This window comes from Lepisosteus oculatus, chromosome 1, assembly GCF_040954835.1.
Source record: "Lepisosteus oculatus isolate fLepOcu1 chromosome 1, fLepOcu1.hap2, whole genome shotgun sequence".
In the NCBI taxonomy this organism is placed as follows: Eukaryota; Metazoa; Chordata; class Actinopteri; order Semionotiformes; family Lepisosteidae; genus Lepisosteus; species Lepisosteus oculatus.
In genome coordinates this window covers 22,434,633-22,448,731 of record NC_090696.1, presented here as the reverse complement: position 1 = coordinate 22,448,731, position 14,099 = coordinate 22,434,633, and the positions used below count along the sequence as shown (strand labels likewise).

Genomic DNA, 14,099 nt, shown 5'->3' with positions numbered 1-14,099 from the left:
AATCTAGAACAGGAACCGGAACAGGAACAAGGAGTTAAAATAGAATAATGAGGCCAGGCGCTCTGAGCCCCGGGCTCAGATGGCCAGGATGCCGGGGAATAAGGCCTGCCCTCGGGCTACCCGCGAGACCGGGGAATAGGCAAGCCATGTGGCGTCCATCTTCCAGTGTTGAGCCAGGAATAGCGAGAGCACCAGCCTTTAATAATGACGGACAAACAGGGAGCAAGTGCACCTAATGAACTAAAATACAAAAGAGTCGGAGCGCCCTTAAGAGGATGGATGACGATCATGACACTCACTCCATTGAGTCCAAAGGTAGACTGTCTCTTTCTCTCACCATTTCCTTTATAAACTCCTCTCCTGAACAACAACTACTTAAGGAGTGATTTAAATTCCATTTGAGCCTTTATCCTGTGAAATTACTTGTAGAATTCACAGGGTGAATACTTTGTAGAGCAGGATCCAGGGCTGATGGCAAAAGTTGGTATACCACTCTACTTTTGTGATAACCTACTTCTTCAATAATGCAGTGAACTCTGCTGCAACTAATCAAAGCATTCTTTTATTAAATCATTAATATCCCTTGTGAGCCAAATAAAAATGCATTTCAGAAGACTGAAAAGTATAATAAATTAAATATTATGGAATGTTCCAAAGTATCAGACATACAACATTACCATGAAAGAAAAATCTTGTCATTCTCTTGCTGACTGACAGAATATTAAAACAAGAAACAAAATATTTGCACCTGACATTCGGAACCGGAAACAAAATTAGATGAAAGTTGCTTGTAGCCCACAGACACAACACTGTGAAGTATACAGTAGGTTCTTTAAACATACAGTGTGTGGGCATCCTGAATTCAGGTGGCTACCAAAGGTTGCAGAATATACAGTATATCTTGTACAACCAAGGCACTTCTTTTCAATAGAAGATTTGGGTGTGTCGTAAAAACTTCATATTATGCAAAGCATCATACAAGAATTTCAAAAAGTAGTATGGTTGCCTTCTGTTACATTTCTGATAATAAAGTTGGCTAAACTTTTATTTGAGTAAAATTTATTATATACAACAGAACTTTCTATACATGACTACAGGTGCAATATCCTTAGGCACGTTCCTGCAGGACTCTCAGTAGTTCATGACACTTAATTTTAATAATCTAAGACATCCTCATGATTTTGTACATTATGCTCATATTTACAAAACATTTCCACCCACCAAATTGACACCTGTTTTTATCCAGGATTTTGACAATTGTTCATTTTTTGAATTCTCATTACAGCATCCCTAAAGGAAGTTTTCTTTCTTGATGTTGTACAAAGTTGATTTTCCTTCTGCAAAAACACATGGATTTTAGGACATTAAAGAAATTATATCTAAATGTTATTTAGTAACTTAATCATAGTAACAGATTATATGCCAAGAAAGAGGAACCCCAGAGTCTTCACTGTAGACATTTTGTCCCAAGACTAAGAAATAGACTTAAATGAACAAACCCTGCACATCCTTTATATAGCAAACTACTGTATGTGAGATTGTGCAGAGACCCTCCACCATCAGTCTAAATCATGACACATATTATTTTATTTGCTGTAGTTATTTTAGGATTAAATCTATACTCTCTTAAGAATTTTCTTGGAATGTGACACTCACTTTTTCTATTTCATAATGTTCTAGTACATTTCTCAGTGTTGAGAAATACTCAGCTGTGTATTTGATAATACATAACTGTTACATTTATTAAATAATATTTAATAATAAATAATAGTGTTTAAAGAACTTCATTTGGTCAAATTCTGTTTGAAAATTGCTCTTAAATTATCTTTGATCAGTGATAGTTATGTATGTTTGCAAAGCATATTCCATTTTCCCATTCATTTTTATTTTAAATGGAGATTATATATAGTGTTTACACTCACAAGAAAGCAATACAGTATCTTTATTTTGTAAATGTAAATGTGTATACAGAATTGTAATAGGTGGTAATATAGTCAACTAGGACTCCCAGAAATGTGAATTATCCCATGAAACAGATTGGTCTTTTTCTGTAGACGAATTCACTCATGTTGAATGGGGGCTTTTAAAGATAATTGAGTAGTAGTTGATGAAACTCTGCATAAAAACTACAAAGTAATCAGACATCAGACAGGCACTGATCCAAATTGTTCTAAAAAAAGGTGCAGAGGTGAACTTTTCTTTTTCATTTATGAGACATCTTACTTAATGACGTCTTTAGTGAATAAGACTGTTCAATTAATTCACATTTTACTTCCATCTGCCTTGAAGAAAATAGCTTCGAGTGAGTACAGGTGTTAGACACTTATTTTTGATTGCAGTGAATTGGGCTGGAAATAGACTCCATCTCCCCTTCACCTGCTGACTGTTGTCTGGTTTTAACGGATTGGCAATCTTGCCAGGGCCATGCTGGAAGGCTGGGTTAATGGGAGCATCATGACAGAAAACAAAATTAATCAGTACAGAAAAGAAAATGTGTTTTCCATATGGAGACAAGTAGTTGGGTAGGTGCTGAAGCTGGTCTTAAACTTGTTTTGATGCTCAGGATTCTCTTTTGCCAGCCTCCAATATATGCATGAGAAACTTGTCACATACAAAATGAAGAAATATGGGGAAGGATGGTCTAGAACTGAATCCTTTTGACCAGGGCTCTGCTCCTGTTCCCTGGCCAAAGATTTAACTGTACAGACTGAGTAATCAGATAACCTTTAGATAACTTCCAGGTCCAGTGCTGCTGAATTTTTTAACGCTGCTGGCAAACCAACCCTCTCCTTTGCAGGGTGTCAGGATGTCTCCTCCTGACATAAAAAAACAAGCAGTAAACAGGGATCTCTAAACCTACAGATACCAATGCCTACCTGTGCAGTATTTACACCTAAATGTACTCAGTTCCTGAGAAAGCCTGAACTCAAATTAATCCAGACCTTACAAAAAAGCATTCACACACAAAATTCAATCATGCCTCAGAATAAGGTATTGTAGCGAATTCAGGTTCTTGGGGTTTCTGCCCTTACCGCTCTTGCCCCAAGTCGTCCTCCGCCTCAGAATCAAACCCGGGTCTCCGGCGTCGCTCAACAGGGATATTGCCGGCTGAGCTCAGCCCGGACGGCCAACATCTCTGTTATGCGCAGGGGAGAGGGCGGTGCCGTCACCGCGCTGCAACCGGCTCGTACAACCTGTATGTCGGCCGTTCGTTACAGTATACTCAATAATAGGGAAAAAAAACAACAAATAATGAGGACACATTAATAATCAAAGCTGTGAAGTTTTCAGTCCTAGCTCAGCATTTTCCTTGGTAATAAAAACATAAGAAAGGTTGAAAACCAGAGTACATATTTTGATTGCTAGTAGCTAACTACAGTAAGTGGAGAATAAATGAGAGTTTACAAATAAAGATCTTATCCAGTCCTTTCTTGAAGAAAGCACTGTTATTGGCTTCTACAACTTGAATGGCTAGCTTATTCCAACATCTTACAACCTATTGTGTAAAAGAAATGCCTCCTTTTGTCATTTATTCTGTGTCTCACCTATTCATATCTCACCACTTTGTAATTGTAACCCTTGTCCTCTGATTCCTGGTAGCAGGCAATAACTAATACTATGTTCTCCCTTATGAAAATGAAATATATTGCAATATACCAGACATAATGTGTGGACATATCTTTCAGTATAATGCAAAATATATTTACTTCAAATTTATAGATATAAGATTATATTTAAAATGTAATGAAATAAATATTTACCATAATATATTTTAACAAACATATTTCCAAATATATGGTGTATAAGATATGAAATATACTGTCTCTCCAGACCCATGTTTCTGCCAGATCATTTACTTATTTATCTTATTTATTTATCTGGAAAAAGCCAAACAGTTTTTCCACATGAACACTTTATTTTGAACTCCCTGTAGCTCACTATAAGTAGTTCATGCAGGTAGTTGCGTCAGCATGCATAGCCTGCAAAGGACCAAGGTTTATTCCATGCTGAAACAACGTTGTTTCCTTTTGTTCTCTTTTCAGCACGACTGCTACACAAATTGCAGAGATTAGGTTTAGAAAACTGGCTAGTTGTGTACAGTAGGTCTCAATGGCTCATGAACACTGCACCTCTAAGAGAACTGTACACTCCCCCCGTAATCACACAGAGCTAGTTCTTCTACTAAGTTCTAGTGTTTCTACTTGCTGAACTGCATTATCTATTGTGACGTCCTACGGGTCCAGTCCAGGTCTCTAATGGTTTCACCTGTGGTAGTCAGGTGTTTTAGCCGAGAGTTAACTGTATAAGTAACATTCATAGCGATTAAATTTCTACTATGGGCAAGGGAGTAAGGTGGAAAAGGTGAACAATTAAAAGGCATTTGTTGCATCGTTATTCCAATACCGGAATAAACCGAGGATTTACTGTACCTTTTTTTTAAGAATTAGGAATGTGAAGCCGTAGAGTAAATGGAAGACAAAAAACATATAATTTCGTTTATATGATAAGATGCTCCTTTAGGTGTTGACGTGTGGATCAACAAGTTTATTATTATTATTATTATTATTATTATCACCAATGTGAAAAACAAATTGTTGCTATGATGATGAATATGGGAATTTCAGTAAAGGCTAGTGTGAACCTCCTTCATATATAAGCAAAAAATCACGTTTACAGTCTATTCCATCTCTAATAACGAAACACCCCGTCTTTTCAAAGGACTGTAATATAAGGGAAGGGGTTACCGATATTGCTGTATGTCCATTAAATCACGAATGAATTTTTTTCAACGCCGAAACGCATATGAGAATTTATGTATGTGTGCTTACTGGATCACTGTCTGAAATTAATTATCATAAATATACGATCCTTTCCACTGTATCGTATATACAAAGTTTATAAAAATCGCTAAAGCAAATGAAACAAATATCCATGGCAATGTAACTGACCTATCCCGACAGAGTACCAATGCTGATCATAAATTTCAATATTGTATAACATTTAACGATATTTTATCATTTGTGCATTTCATCGTTGTTGCGTGTCAAGTCAGGTTTTTCTGATTTTACAGACATTATTCTGCTTTAGCAATTTTCGTTCTTTAAATCCAAAGTCCGTTAAACTGGAGGTTTACTGTACTCATTCTCTCCGGAACATCACATTGCGGTTTACTGAGATCGGGGAAGAAAAATATTGTCGTACCATTTTCCGTTTTCTCTCACAGACGGAGTTGGGCACGTGGGATACAGCTCCTTGACAGAAATGGTGAGTTTTGTATAATATATCATAAGGTAACTTCACTTGTAAAACCAGAGTGATGGCATTTTATACGATTAAATAATTTTTCCCTTTAACATTCTCTAGTTCTAGTTTAAATTGTAAATTTAAATATCTGTTCATGTCGATTACTTTTGATGTTACTTCTAAGTAGCAACTTGTCTGATCAATATATAGATATCTGTATTTAATGCAGAGTTGATATAATAACGTCCTTATGTTGAGATGGCTTCAAGGTAACATACACCGAGGTAAAAATAAAAAACGTATGCCTATTTTATTTTAATTTAAACTCCTTGATAGCCAGCACTACACCAAGTGAACACTAGTCGTGTTCAATTGCAGTACATGTAAACTATCTCTATCAAGTACTATTGTGCAGAAAAGGCACCCTTTTCCACAACTGAATAATCCAGACATTTATCTCTAATGTTAGTCCCCCTAAAATGGGGTTTCTGTTTTATCGTACGTAAGAGAAAATTTCCAATTTTATTAAGTGTTGAAGCGTTTTCAGTAGCATTCCCTTAAGATTTTTGTTACCTTTAATATATGTCTTAATGTTTTGGACATTGTATATATGTGTAAGTATGTCATAGTGGGTAAAGCACTAACCAACACACTTGTTTCACACCGCCGTGTCTTAGCCTAAAGCCCCCAAAGGCAAAGGAGCGGCGGAGAAGAAGGTTGTTCACCCTTACAGCAGAAAGGCTGCTCAGATAGCGAGAGGGGTTATCAAACAGGAAAGGAAGGAAAGGTAAGAACACCTGGCGGATTCCATAGTGCTTTTGATCTCTTGGAAAAAGAGCGAGCAAAGAAATACAATAATTGAAAAATACCATCGACCCATGAGACCTGCATGTGTGTCTCCTTCCTGTATTTCCACAAGAATATGCCAAGCTTTTTATAGGGTTATTTTTCCACATGATTATGATGTTTTAATAAGCAAGATGCACTACATTAGTATGTAAAATGTCCTTTCTCAGAAAAATGTAAATAGTGCATTGGTTAGTTTGGCTTTCTCCCACCAGTAAAGATCACATGCATTGATGTTGGGTATCGAAGGCATCACAGACCAGTCTTTTCAATGTGAATCAGGCAACTTTTTAAAAAGAATTCTAGTGTCAAAATTTGGGTTAACATTTTGCAGACCTCAAATTATATTAAACTACCATGTTACAGCAGAATTCCCAGTCTAATAAGATTTTCATAAATACTCAAACCGGTTAATTCATGTCCTTTTGCTCCCTCTACTGAATACTGTAAGACCTTCAAGCAATTATTTAACAGCAAAACACTTATAACAATTGCAGTCTCAAATGACATGTATTAAACTCTTTGAACCTTTTCAGTCAGATTTAGACAGACCTAGCATTGGAACAGCCCTTGTTAAATTACTTAACGATTTGCTCCCCACTCTAGGTCACTGCATATTCATTTACGTCTGTACCTAAGTGCAGCTCTTGACACTGCTTGATACAGCCTTTGCACTGGGAACATTATGTATGTATCACTTCTGTATTCCTTCATTGATTTGGCTCCTTTTTGACTACCTAAGAGGCAATTTATAAATCTAATCTTGGCTGTTTAAAAACTGATGCTATTACGTTTAGGTTTTGTGCTGGGGTCTTTACTATTTCGTCTTGCATCTTGGTGTAATTATTTGCCATCCTGGACATGAGTTTTGATGTCATGGTGACTGAATTATTTTCAGAGCAGATCAGATACTGCCGCTGTGGATTTTGCACATTACCGGGTCATTGATATTAAAAGAATGAATACAAAAGAACTCAAGCTAAGCTGTGGCAAACCTAAAGTTGTGCTCCTAAGCTCCCCCATGAGCTTTGCAAATGTGTTGAACTTGGTGTTATTTCTGGACCTGAGTTGTCATTTTAAGGGATGTGTCACAAATGTTTTTTATTCTCCCACCTGTAAACATTTCTCACTTGAATTAAGAAATGAGAAATGTTGTTACGCTTTTATGTAAATTGTACATAAAAAAAAACAAATGGGCAGCATTTTCATTTCATTATTATAACCATCATAGGTTTCATTATTAACGCCTTCATTTTTTATTTCCTCAAAAGGCTTGCATAGAACATTTCACAGCATCCATTTTATAACTGAAACTCATGATGTAAAACATGTTTTTATCTTGAAGAGTTACTTTTAAAAAGGGAGTCCATGGTGTATCTGTGACGGTGAAGTTGTAGATTTTTGTGAAGCAGTTTGGAAGCTGTAGAATACAGGGGGTTGGAGGAAACTCACCCAATGACAGAACTGCTGGTACCCAGTCAGTGACAAAACACAACATGTCAGTACAACTTCAGCCAACTTTGGCATTTGTCAGGCAATTTGTTTGTCACTATTGGGAACTCAGAAGTAACAGAGGGTGTCGCAGCTTGTATTCAAACTGCTGACGTGCAGGATGCAACACTGCTTATGGAGTGGAAACTTCATCAGATGGGCTCTTGGCAGCGTAGTTGGGAATATTTTAACTGCTCCAGTCCAGTCCCCCACTTTTTATGCGCTTTCCTCTTTTTATGCTAATATGAAATGCCTTAGAATTCAGCAGGATTTCTTAAAACTACACTTCCTACTTTGTATCTTCTAGGACAACTTGTTCAGTCTCATTCATGAGTTGATTATAGACAGTAATACAGAAATATGTTATTTGCAACACCAGCAGGTTTTTTTCTTAATGAAATAAAATGTGCATTTATGAGAAATTGAAGTATATTGTTCCGTTGTGCTATTTATATTTTGAAATAATCTTATTTAACACCAGGTAAAAAATGTAAGGAAAAAAGGAAATACACCAGTATGGTTGAGCACAAGTAGTACACGGTATTCAAAGAAAACTAAATAGATTAATTTGTAAGTGTTCCCATCCTTTCCAGCTGAAGTGGTTTGCTAGAAAATGCTTGATACATTGAGCCCCAGTCCTTATTTTAAGGTTAGAGGTATAATGCATATTTTCATTTTCCTTTCAGACAAAAAGTTGAAAAAGCTATTCGTCTGAATGCCATAGGTGAGCTATATTTTTTTTTACTTGCAAATTTGAAAATGGTACTGTATCGTGTTGCTTCTGTTTGCTTATTTGCTTTATTTTCTTCTAGGGGATAAACTTCTCTGGTTTCAGAATCAGCTTGACCCGAATAAAGCTGAGTATACAAAAAAAGATGCATGTGAAATTGTAGAAAGGTAAGGGATTTGTTTGAAATAATGAAATATAGGTATATATATTGTGTATTAATGTTCATGTAACAGAGCTCATGTAACGTACAGAAGTGGCACCACCTCGCTCAGAAATGTAGACATTATAAAACTGCTCTTTACACTAGTTCCATGACTTTGGTTTTCTTAGTCTGTTGTCTGTCAGTTGCTAAGGCTGTTGTGAAGGGAAGGAGGAATTTAGAGGGGAGAGTGTGACTGGGCTCTGTGTCAGTTACAGAAGTGACACTATTCCCCTCTGAAATCTAGGCATTGTAGAACTGTCTCAGCAGAGGACCTGGTATTTTGGCATGTCAGAGGTGTTCTTTATCTAAGGTGTGGCATTGTGTGTGCTTGGAGCCTACAGGAGACCAGCATTGGATCCCTGCAGGGTCAGGGGATATCTGCACAGATTACATTCATTCCTAAAAATGTCCTGTATTTCAGATGTGTTGTTGTAAATATTAACAATGTGCTTTCCACATTTGTTCGGAAAAAGTGAAAGACGTGCATTGGGCTATTTAAAATTTAAATAACTACCCGCAGCTTTTCCTTCTGCTTTGAGGACAGGGTATTTTTAGACCAGGTGTCTAAAGAGAAAGCTTAGTATTCTTGCAAGCTTGCCTCTTGATGTTAAATGAGAACTTTCTTATAACCCATATTCATTCTGTACCCCCCATTGTATTTTCCTATAAAGTAATTGCATTCAATATCTGTAAGTGCAGAAACAAAAACTGAATTCACATGCATTGTGGATTGCTGCTGGAAGAGGTGTTAGTGGAGCCAGCAGGGGGCGCTAATGCCCCAGTATAGTGACGGGGGCACTATACTGTAAACAGGCGCCGTCTTTCGGATGAGACGTAAAACCGAGGTCCTGACTCGCTGTGGTCATTAAAAATCCCAGGGCGTTTCTCGAAAAGAGTAGGGGTGTAACCCCGACGTCCTGGCCAAATTTCCCATTGGCCCTTACCAATCATGGCTTCCTAATAATCCCCATCTATGAATTGGCTTCATTACTCTGCCCTCCTCCCCACTGATAGCTGATGTGTGGTGAGCGTTCTGGGGCACTATGGCTGCCATCACATCATCCAGGTGGATGGTGCACATTGGTGGTGGTGGAGGAGAGTCCCCATTACCTGTAAAGCGCTTTGAGTGGAGTGTCCAGAAAAGCGCTATGTAAGTGTAAGCAATTATTATTATTATTATTATTATTGTTGTTAGTCTTCATAAGATCTGACCTATTTTTGTCTTGACCTTTATCAGGCAAAATTGAAAGCATACTATTATTTTCCATTGTCCTGTAGTTATTGAGTTCTTCTTTTCATCCCTCCTTTTCACAGATACTTGCATCGATTTGACAATGAACTGGAACAGATAGAATTAGGAAATAGCGTTAAAGGCAGGCAAGGAAGACAACACAGCTCCCGAGAGAATGTCATCAAACAAGCCATTGAACGGGAAAGAATGCAGTATGAGGGATACGGAATAGGTCTGATTTTTTTTTCTTTTCTTTCGGATAACATTTTCATTGTTCACTTTTGACCTGATGCAATGAACTAAATTATTATCAAATTTAAGCAGATACATTTTTGAGCTATTTAGTCATGAGATTGCTTGAAACTTCCAAATTATAACATGCTATGTCTAAAAAGAAAATAAGAAACTCAATACACTAGTCTTCCTTGCACACTAGTGGTTCTTTCAGATATAAGTTATTGTTGTCTAAATTTTCTTAGTATGTTAGTATGTGTATAGATTAGCATTGCTCGGATTTTTTAAGATTTGAAATGACCTGCACAGCTTGCATCTCTTAGTATAGTAGATTTATTGAATATCTCTTGAACTAGGTTTTAATGTATTAAGTTATTGACATTCAAGTTCAAAAATATTATTTAGTTATGTAGTTTTACATTTTATAATTAACTCTGCAAGTGGAGTATATGTTCATTTGATTTTTTTTAAATCTTCTAGAAATTCCGGATATTTTAAACAGTAAACATCTGAAGGCATTCAGGTGAGACACATCTCATTACTTGGACGAATAATCAATCGTGATGATGCACAGGCAAAAATGCCTTTCAAACATATCTGTCATATCATTAGAGTCAGGAAAATATAAAATATACACAGATATATTTAGAAAAAGCTTTGAAGCTTGCATGATTTTGAAGACGCTCTGTTGGGTACACATGCTCTAAAACTAGAAACAAAAGGGATGTTGGGTCTTTTAAGATTATGCAAATTAAAATATTTCAAAATCATTGTATATACAAATTGAGCATAAGAAGCAGGTGGCTACGTGTCATCACAAACTAGTGCATCATATCTAACTATACCAGATTGTTCATTGTTAGTCCCTTGTTCTTGAAGCTTTTTTAGTGTAGGATCAGCACACAGAGAATCACAAATATTGCAGAACCACAGAAACATCACCAATTCTTGACATAGCCATGACTTGAAAAAATTATAATTGTGTGATGCCATCTTTCAATTATATTTTCTAGCTTTATGCCAGCACTAGCTAATGGTGGAAAATACTTCCGGAGATAAAGTGCACTGTTCCGCTTTTGTCTTTTTAAACGCAAAATATAATTAATAAAAGGATTGTTTTTAAAGTGAATTTCAAGCCATATTAAAAGTTCAAAAGGTCAAGCTTTCTGCATTTGGAAGTTATTTTATGGGCTTTTAAGTAGCATGTTGTTTCTAAGGACTGCCATGATAATCACAGACATGTCAAAAAGCTTTGAGGATTTGACAAAATGTCAAAATTCTCCATGCATTGGCGATACATTTTTCTTATGTTATAATATTTATGCTCAAAATGAATGTGGTTTTTCATTTCAAAGCTGTAATGTAATAATCTTAGTGAATGTTATTTACAGTCTAGTTGCTGTGGCTTGAATAAGTGATATTGTAACAAGAAGTCTAAACCTGCCAGATTCAGTTCTTCTGGTGGATTTGCCAGTTGGGTACCACAGAAATGTGCATATTAAGCACTCGTTTGCAACAATGCCAAAAATTTGGTTTGCATTTGACTTAATTCATATAACATTTTCCTTAGTAATACACAATTTCCTTATTCCTTACAGTAGCAAATGTCAAATGTGTCGAGTATAGAGCCCATCTGGTTTTCTTAAAACCAACAGAGCAGTACATCAAATTAAATGTTTTGAAAAGTGAAGTGTGTAAGTTAAACTCAGCCTTGCGTTTATTTTTTTATAACAGGGAATGGAATGGAGATCTGAAGAAGTTGCCAAATATTAAAATGAGAAGAGTTTCATCTAAAGCAAAAGAAAACAGTCAGAAAGACACAGAGGAGGAATTAGCACTTGAGTTGGATAAAGATCATTTGTCTGAAGAATCCAATTCTGAATCAGAAGAAACCCATTAAATCGGTCGCTCGGAATACCCCTTCCACAGTGGATTTGGGAACCTGCTATGTAATTAGGTCAATCCTCAGGACTGTATTTTTGCATCGCTGAGAACAAGTGGCATAAAACCTCTGCAGAAGGAGTGCTGCCTTGATTTCAGAAATTGCGTAGTACCATTATCTTTACGGGCAGCATGGCGCTGCAGTGGTTAGCATTGCAGGAGCCTTGGGTTCAGTGATGGACCTGGGGTGGTAACTGTGTGTAGTTTTGTATGTTCTCCCCGATTTTGTGTCGGTTTCCTTCCACAGTCCAAAGACATACCGTGAGACTAATTGGCTTCTGGGAAAACTGGCCCTGATTTGAGTGTGTACGTGTCTGGTCTGTCTGCCCTGTCATGGACTGCCGTCCTGTCCAGGGTGTATCCTGCTTGCACTCGTTGCTTGCTGGAATAGGCTCAGGCTCCCCTGCAGCCCTGAATTGGAAAAAGCTGTTCGAAGATGGATGGATGTTATCCTTTCCGCAAACAACATTTTTGTGGAAAAATTCTGATGATTTAAATTGCTTTCATCCTTGTTTGTGTTATGTCTTTAAAGGTGCTGCTTGTATAGAATAAATTTGCTGGTTTCTCCAAGTATTTTATCCATACTAAGTTGACTTTGTTACCATGTGCCGATGATCAGTAATTATGTTAAAATATCAAATCATAATGATAAGTATGGTCCTTGTTTAAGGTTTAAATCGGTGATTGCATGTTAAAAAAAGGACTGAAATGGAAAATTGATAGTTTTTCCACCCAAATTCGTATTTGAATGTCATTACATTACACCAGCACTTGACGCCTGATCAGTAGGTCTAATAGATCTAAATTTTGGGGGGGAAAAAACAGATTTTTCAGATTCATTTTATATTTTAAGTAAAAAATAGAATTATCAGTGTTAAAAGAGTAAATTTAAAAAGAAATACAAGGTGAATCCAGTTTTTGGTAGCAGTTTATATTAAGACACCTGTATGGTGAATATTACCAAAGAACAGCTAATTGAAAGCCAACACATATTTAATACATGCTTTACGGCGATACATGAAGGGTGTTTATTATATATTACTGATAAAAGTTTGTAAGTACATATCCAGGCTTATCCAGGAAGGAATTACTCATTGTGTTGAATGCTATCAATCATACATGAAATGCTTCAGTTTTTAATTCAGTGGATGCTGTAATATTTCTGACAAGAAAGTCCAAAGCAGTGGTCGTTTAATCAGTCTACGCAGCTTGTGAGAACTCTTTGTTTTTGCCGCCTTTAATCTGTATCGTCTGCATTTGATTTTGATGTGCTGTATATAATATCCCATTTATATGACTTCTGCCTTTTTAAAAAGGAACTCCAGCTATTTACTTTGTTTGAAGTGTGATGGATCTGAATGCAAATGTAAGCTGTTCTTGTAAGCTTTGGGTCTTACATATCTTATGCAATTGCCCTCTTTCAAGCTAAAAGATGTTTTGCTCCTTACATGTAAACCTTGATTGCTATATAGCCATCATATGGTTTTTGCATGTTTAAATACAAAAGCCTTGTATTCAAATTGAAATTTCTAGTAACTATATTGAAATATAGTATTTCAAAGGTAGTCAAATTCAGAAACATTACACACACAAAAAAAGGCATTTTTATTTTTTCTGATAATTTTTGTCCAGTACATCTACATAGAAAGTAGCAGTGTTTAAATTGGTTTATAAAAGAAATCTGTATCTGCATTAAATAAATCATAATTTTCAAAGGAAATATATATATATATCTCAAACTATATTGAAAGCCACCTTTATTTTGTTATTGAAGGATATTTTTGTATACATCAACAACCAAAACAAAAATGTTATACATCATTTTTATGACAACTGCATATGTGATTACCTCAGTTTTAAGATGATTCTGCCATAGTTCATTTATGAGCTTGAAGGTGGTTTGGTAGTCTATAGGCTTGCTCAAAGAAATTGTCCATATTTCCTTACAAGTTCCTTTCCATGTATTTTCTTCATCCTGCTATGTTTTTTGTTTTTTTTCTTCCCTTTAAACTTACTGTGCCTTACTGTCCCACAATTAAAAACACTTAAATATTTAATTAAAAATAAGGCAAGCTGCTTTTCACGTTCTATCACAGCCACTGACACTCCTGGGCCCGAGGAGAAGGAGAAGAAAATGTGAAGCGGAAGCGATCAAGAGAAAACTTGAGCAGAAGGGATTT

The 14,099-nt window shown here is 36.3% G+C and overlaps 1 protein-coding gene across 1 annotated transcript; it reads left to right on the top strand.

Moving 5' to 3' along the window:
• The first annotated feature begins 4,337 nt into the window (after positions 1-4,337).
• tma16 (translation machinery associated 16 homolog) lies at positions 4,338-12,492 on the top strand. Its single transcript, XM_015344423.2, has 8 exons — positions 4,338-4,362; positions 5,225-5,265; positions 5,922-6,031; positions 8,268-8,305; positions 8,394-8,478; positions 9,828-9,976; positions 10,459-10,501; positions 11,713-12,492. The coding sequence occupies exons 2-8, from the start codon at positions 5,263-5,265 to the stop codon at positions 11,876-11,878; spliced, it is 594 nt and encodes a 197-aa protein (XP_015199909.1). The 5' UTR covers positions 4,338-4,362; positions 5,225-5,262; the 3' UTR covers positions 11,879-12,492.
• The last annotated feature ends 1,607 nt before the right edge of the window (positions 12,493-14,099 follow it).

Bases quoted from the DNA above. Each gene is read 5' to 3' on its own strand.
- tma16 (XM_015344423.2), top strand. The intron at 6,032-8,267 runs GTAAGAACACCT...TTTTCCTTTCAG, and splicing joins AAACAGGAAAGGAAGGAAAG to ACAAAAAGTTGAAAAAGCTA. The intron at 8,479-9,827 runs GTAAGGGATTTG...TCCTTTTCACAG, and splicing joins GCATGTGAAATTGTAGAAAG to ATACTTGCATCGATTTGACA.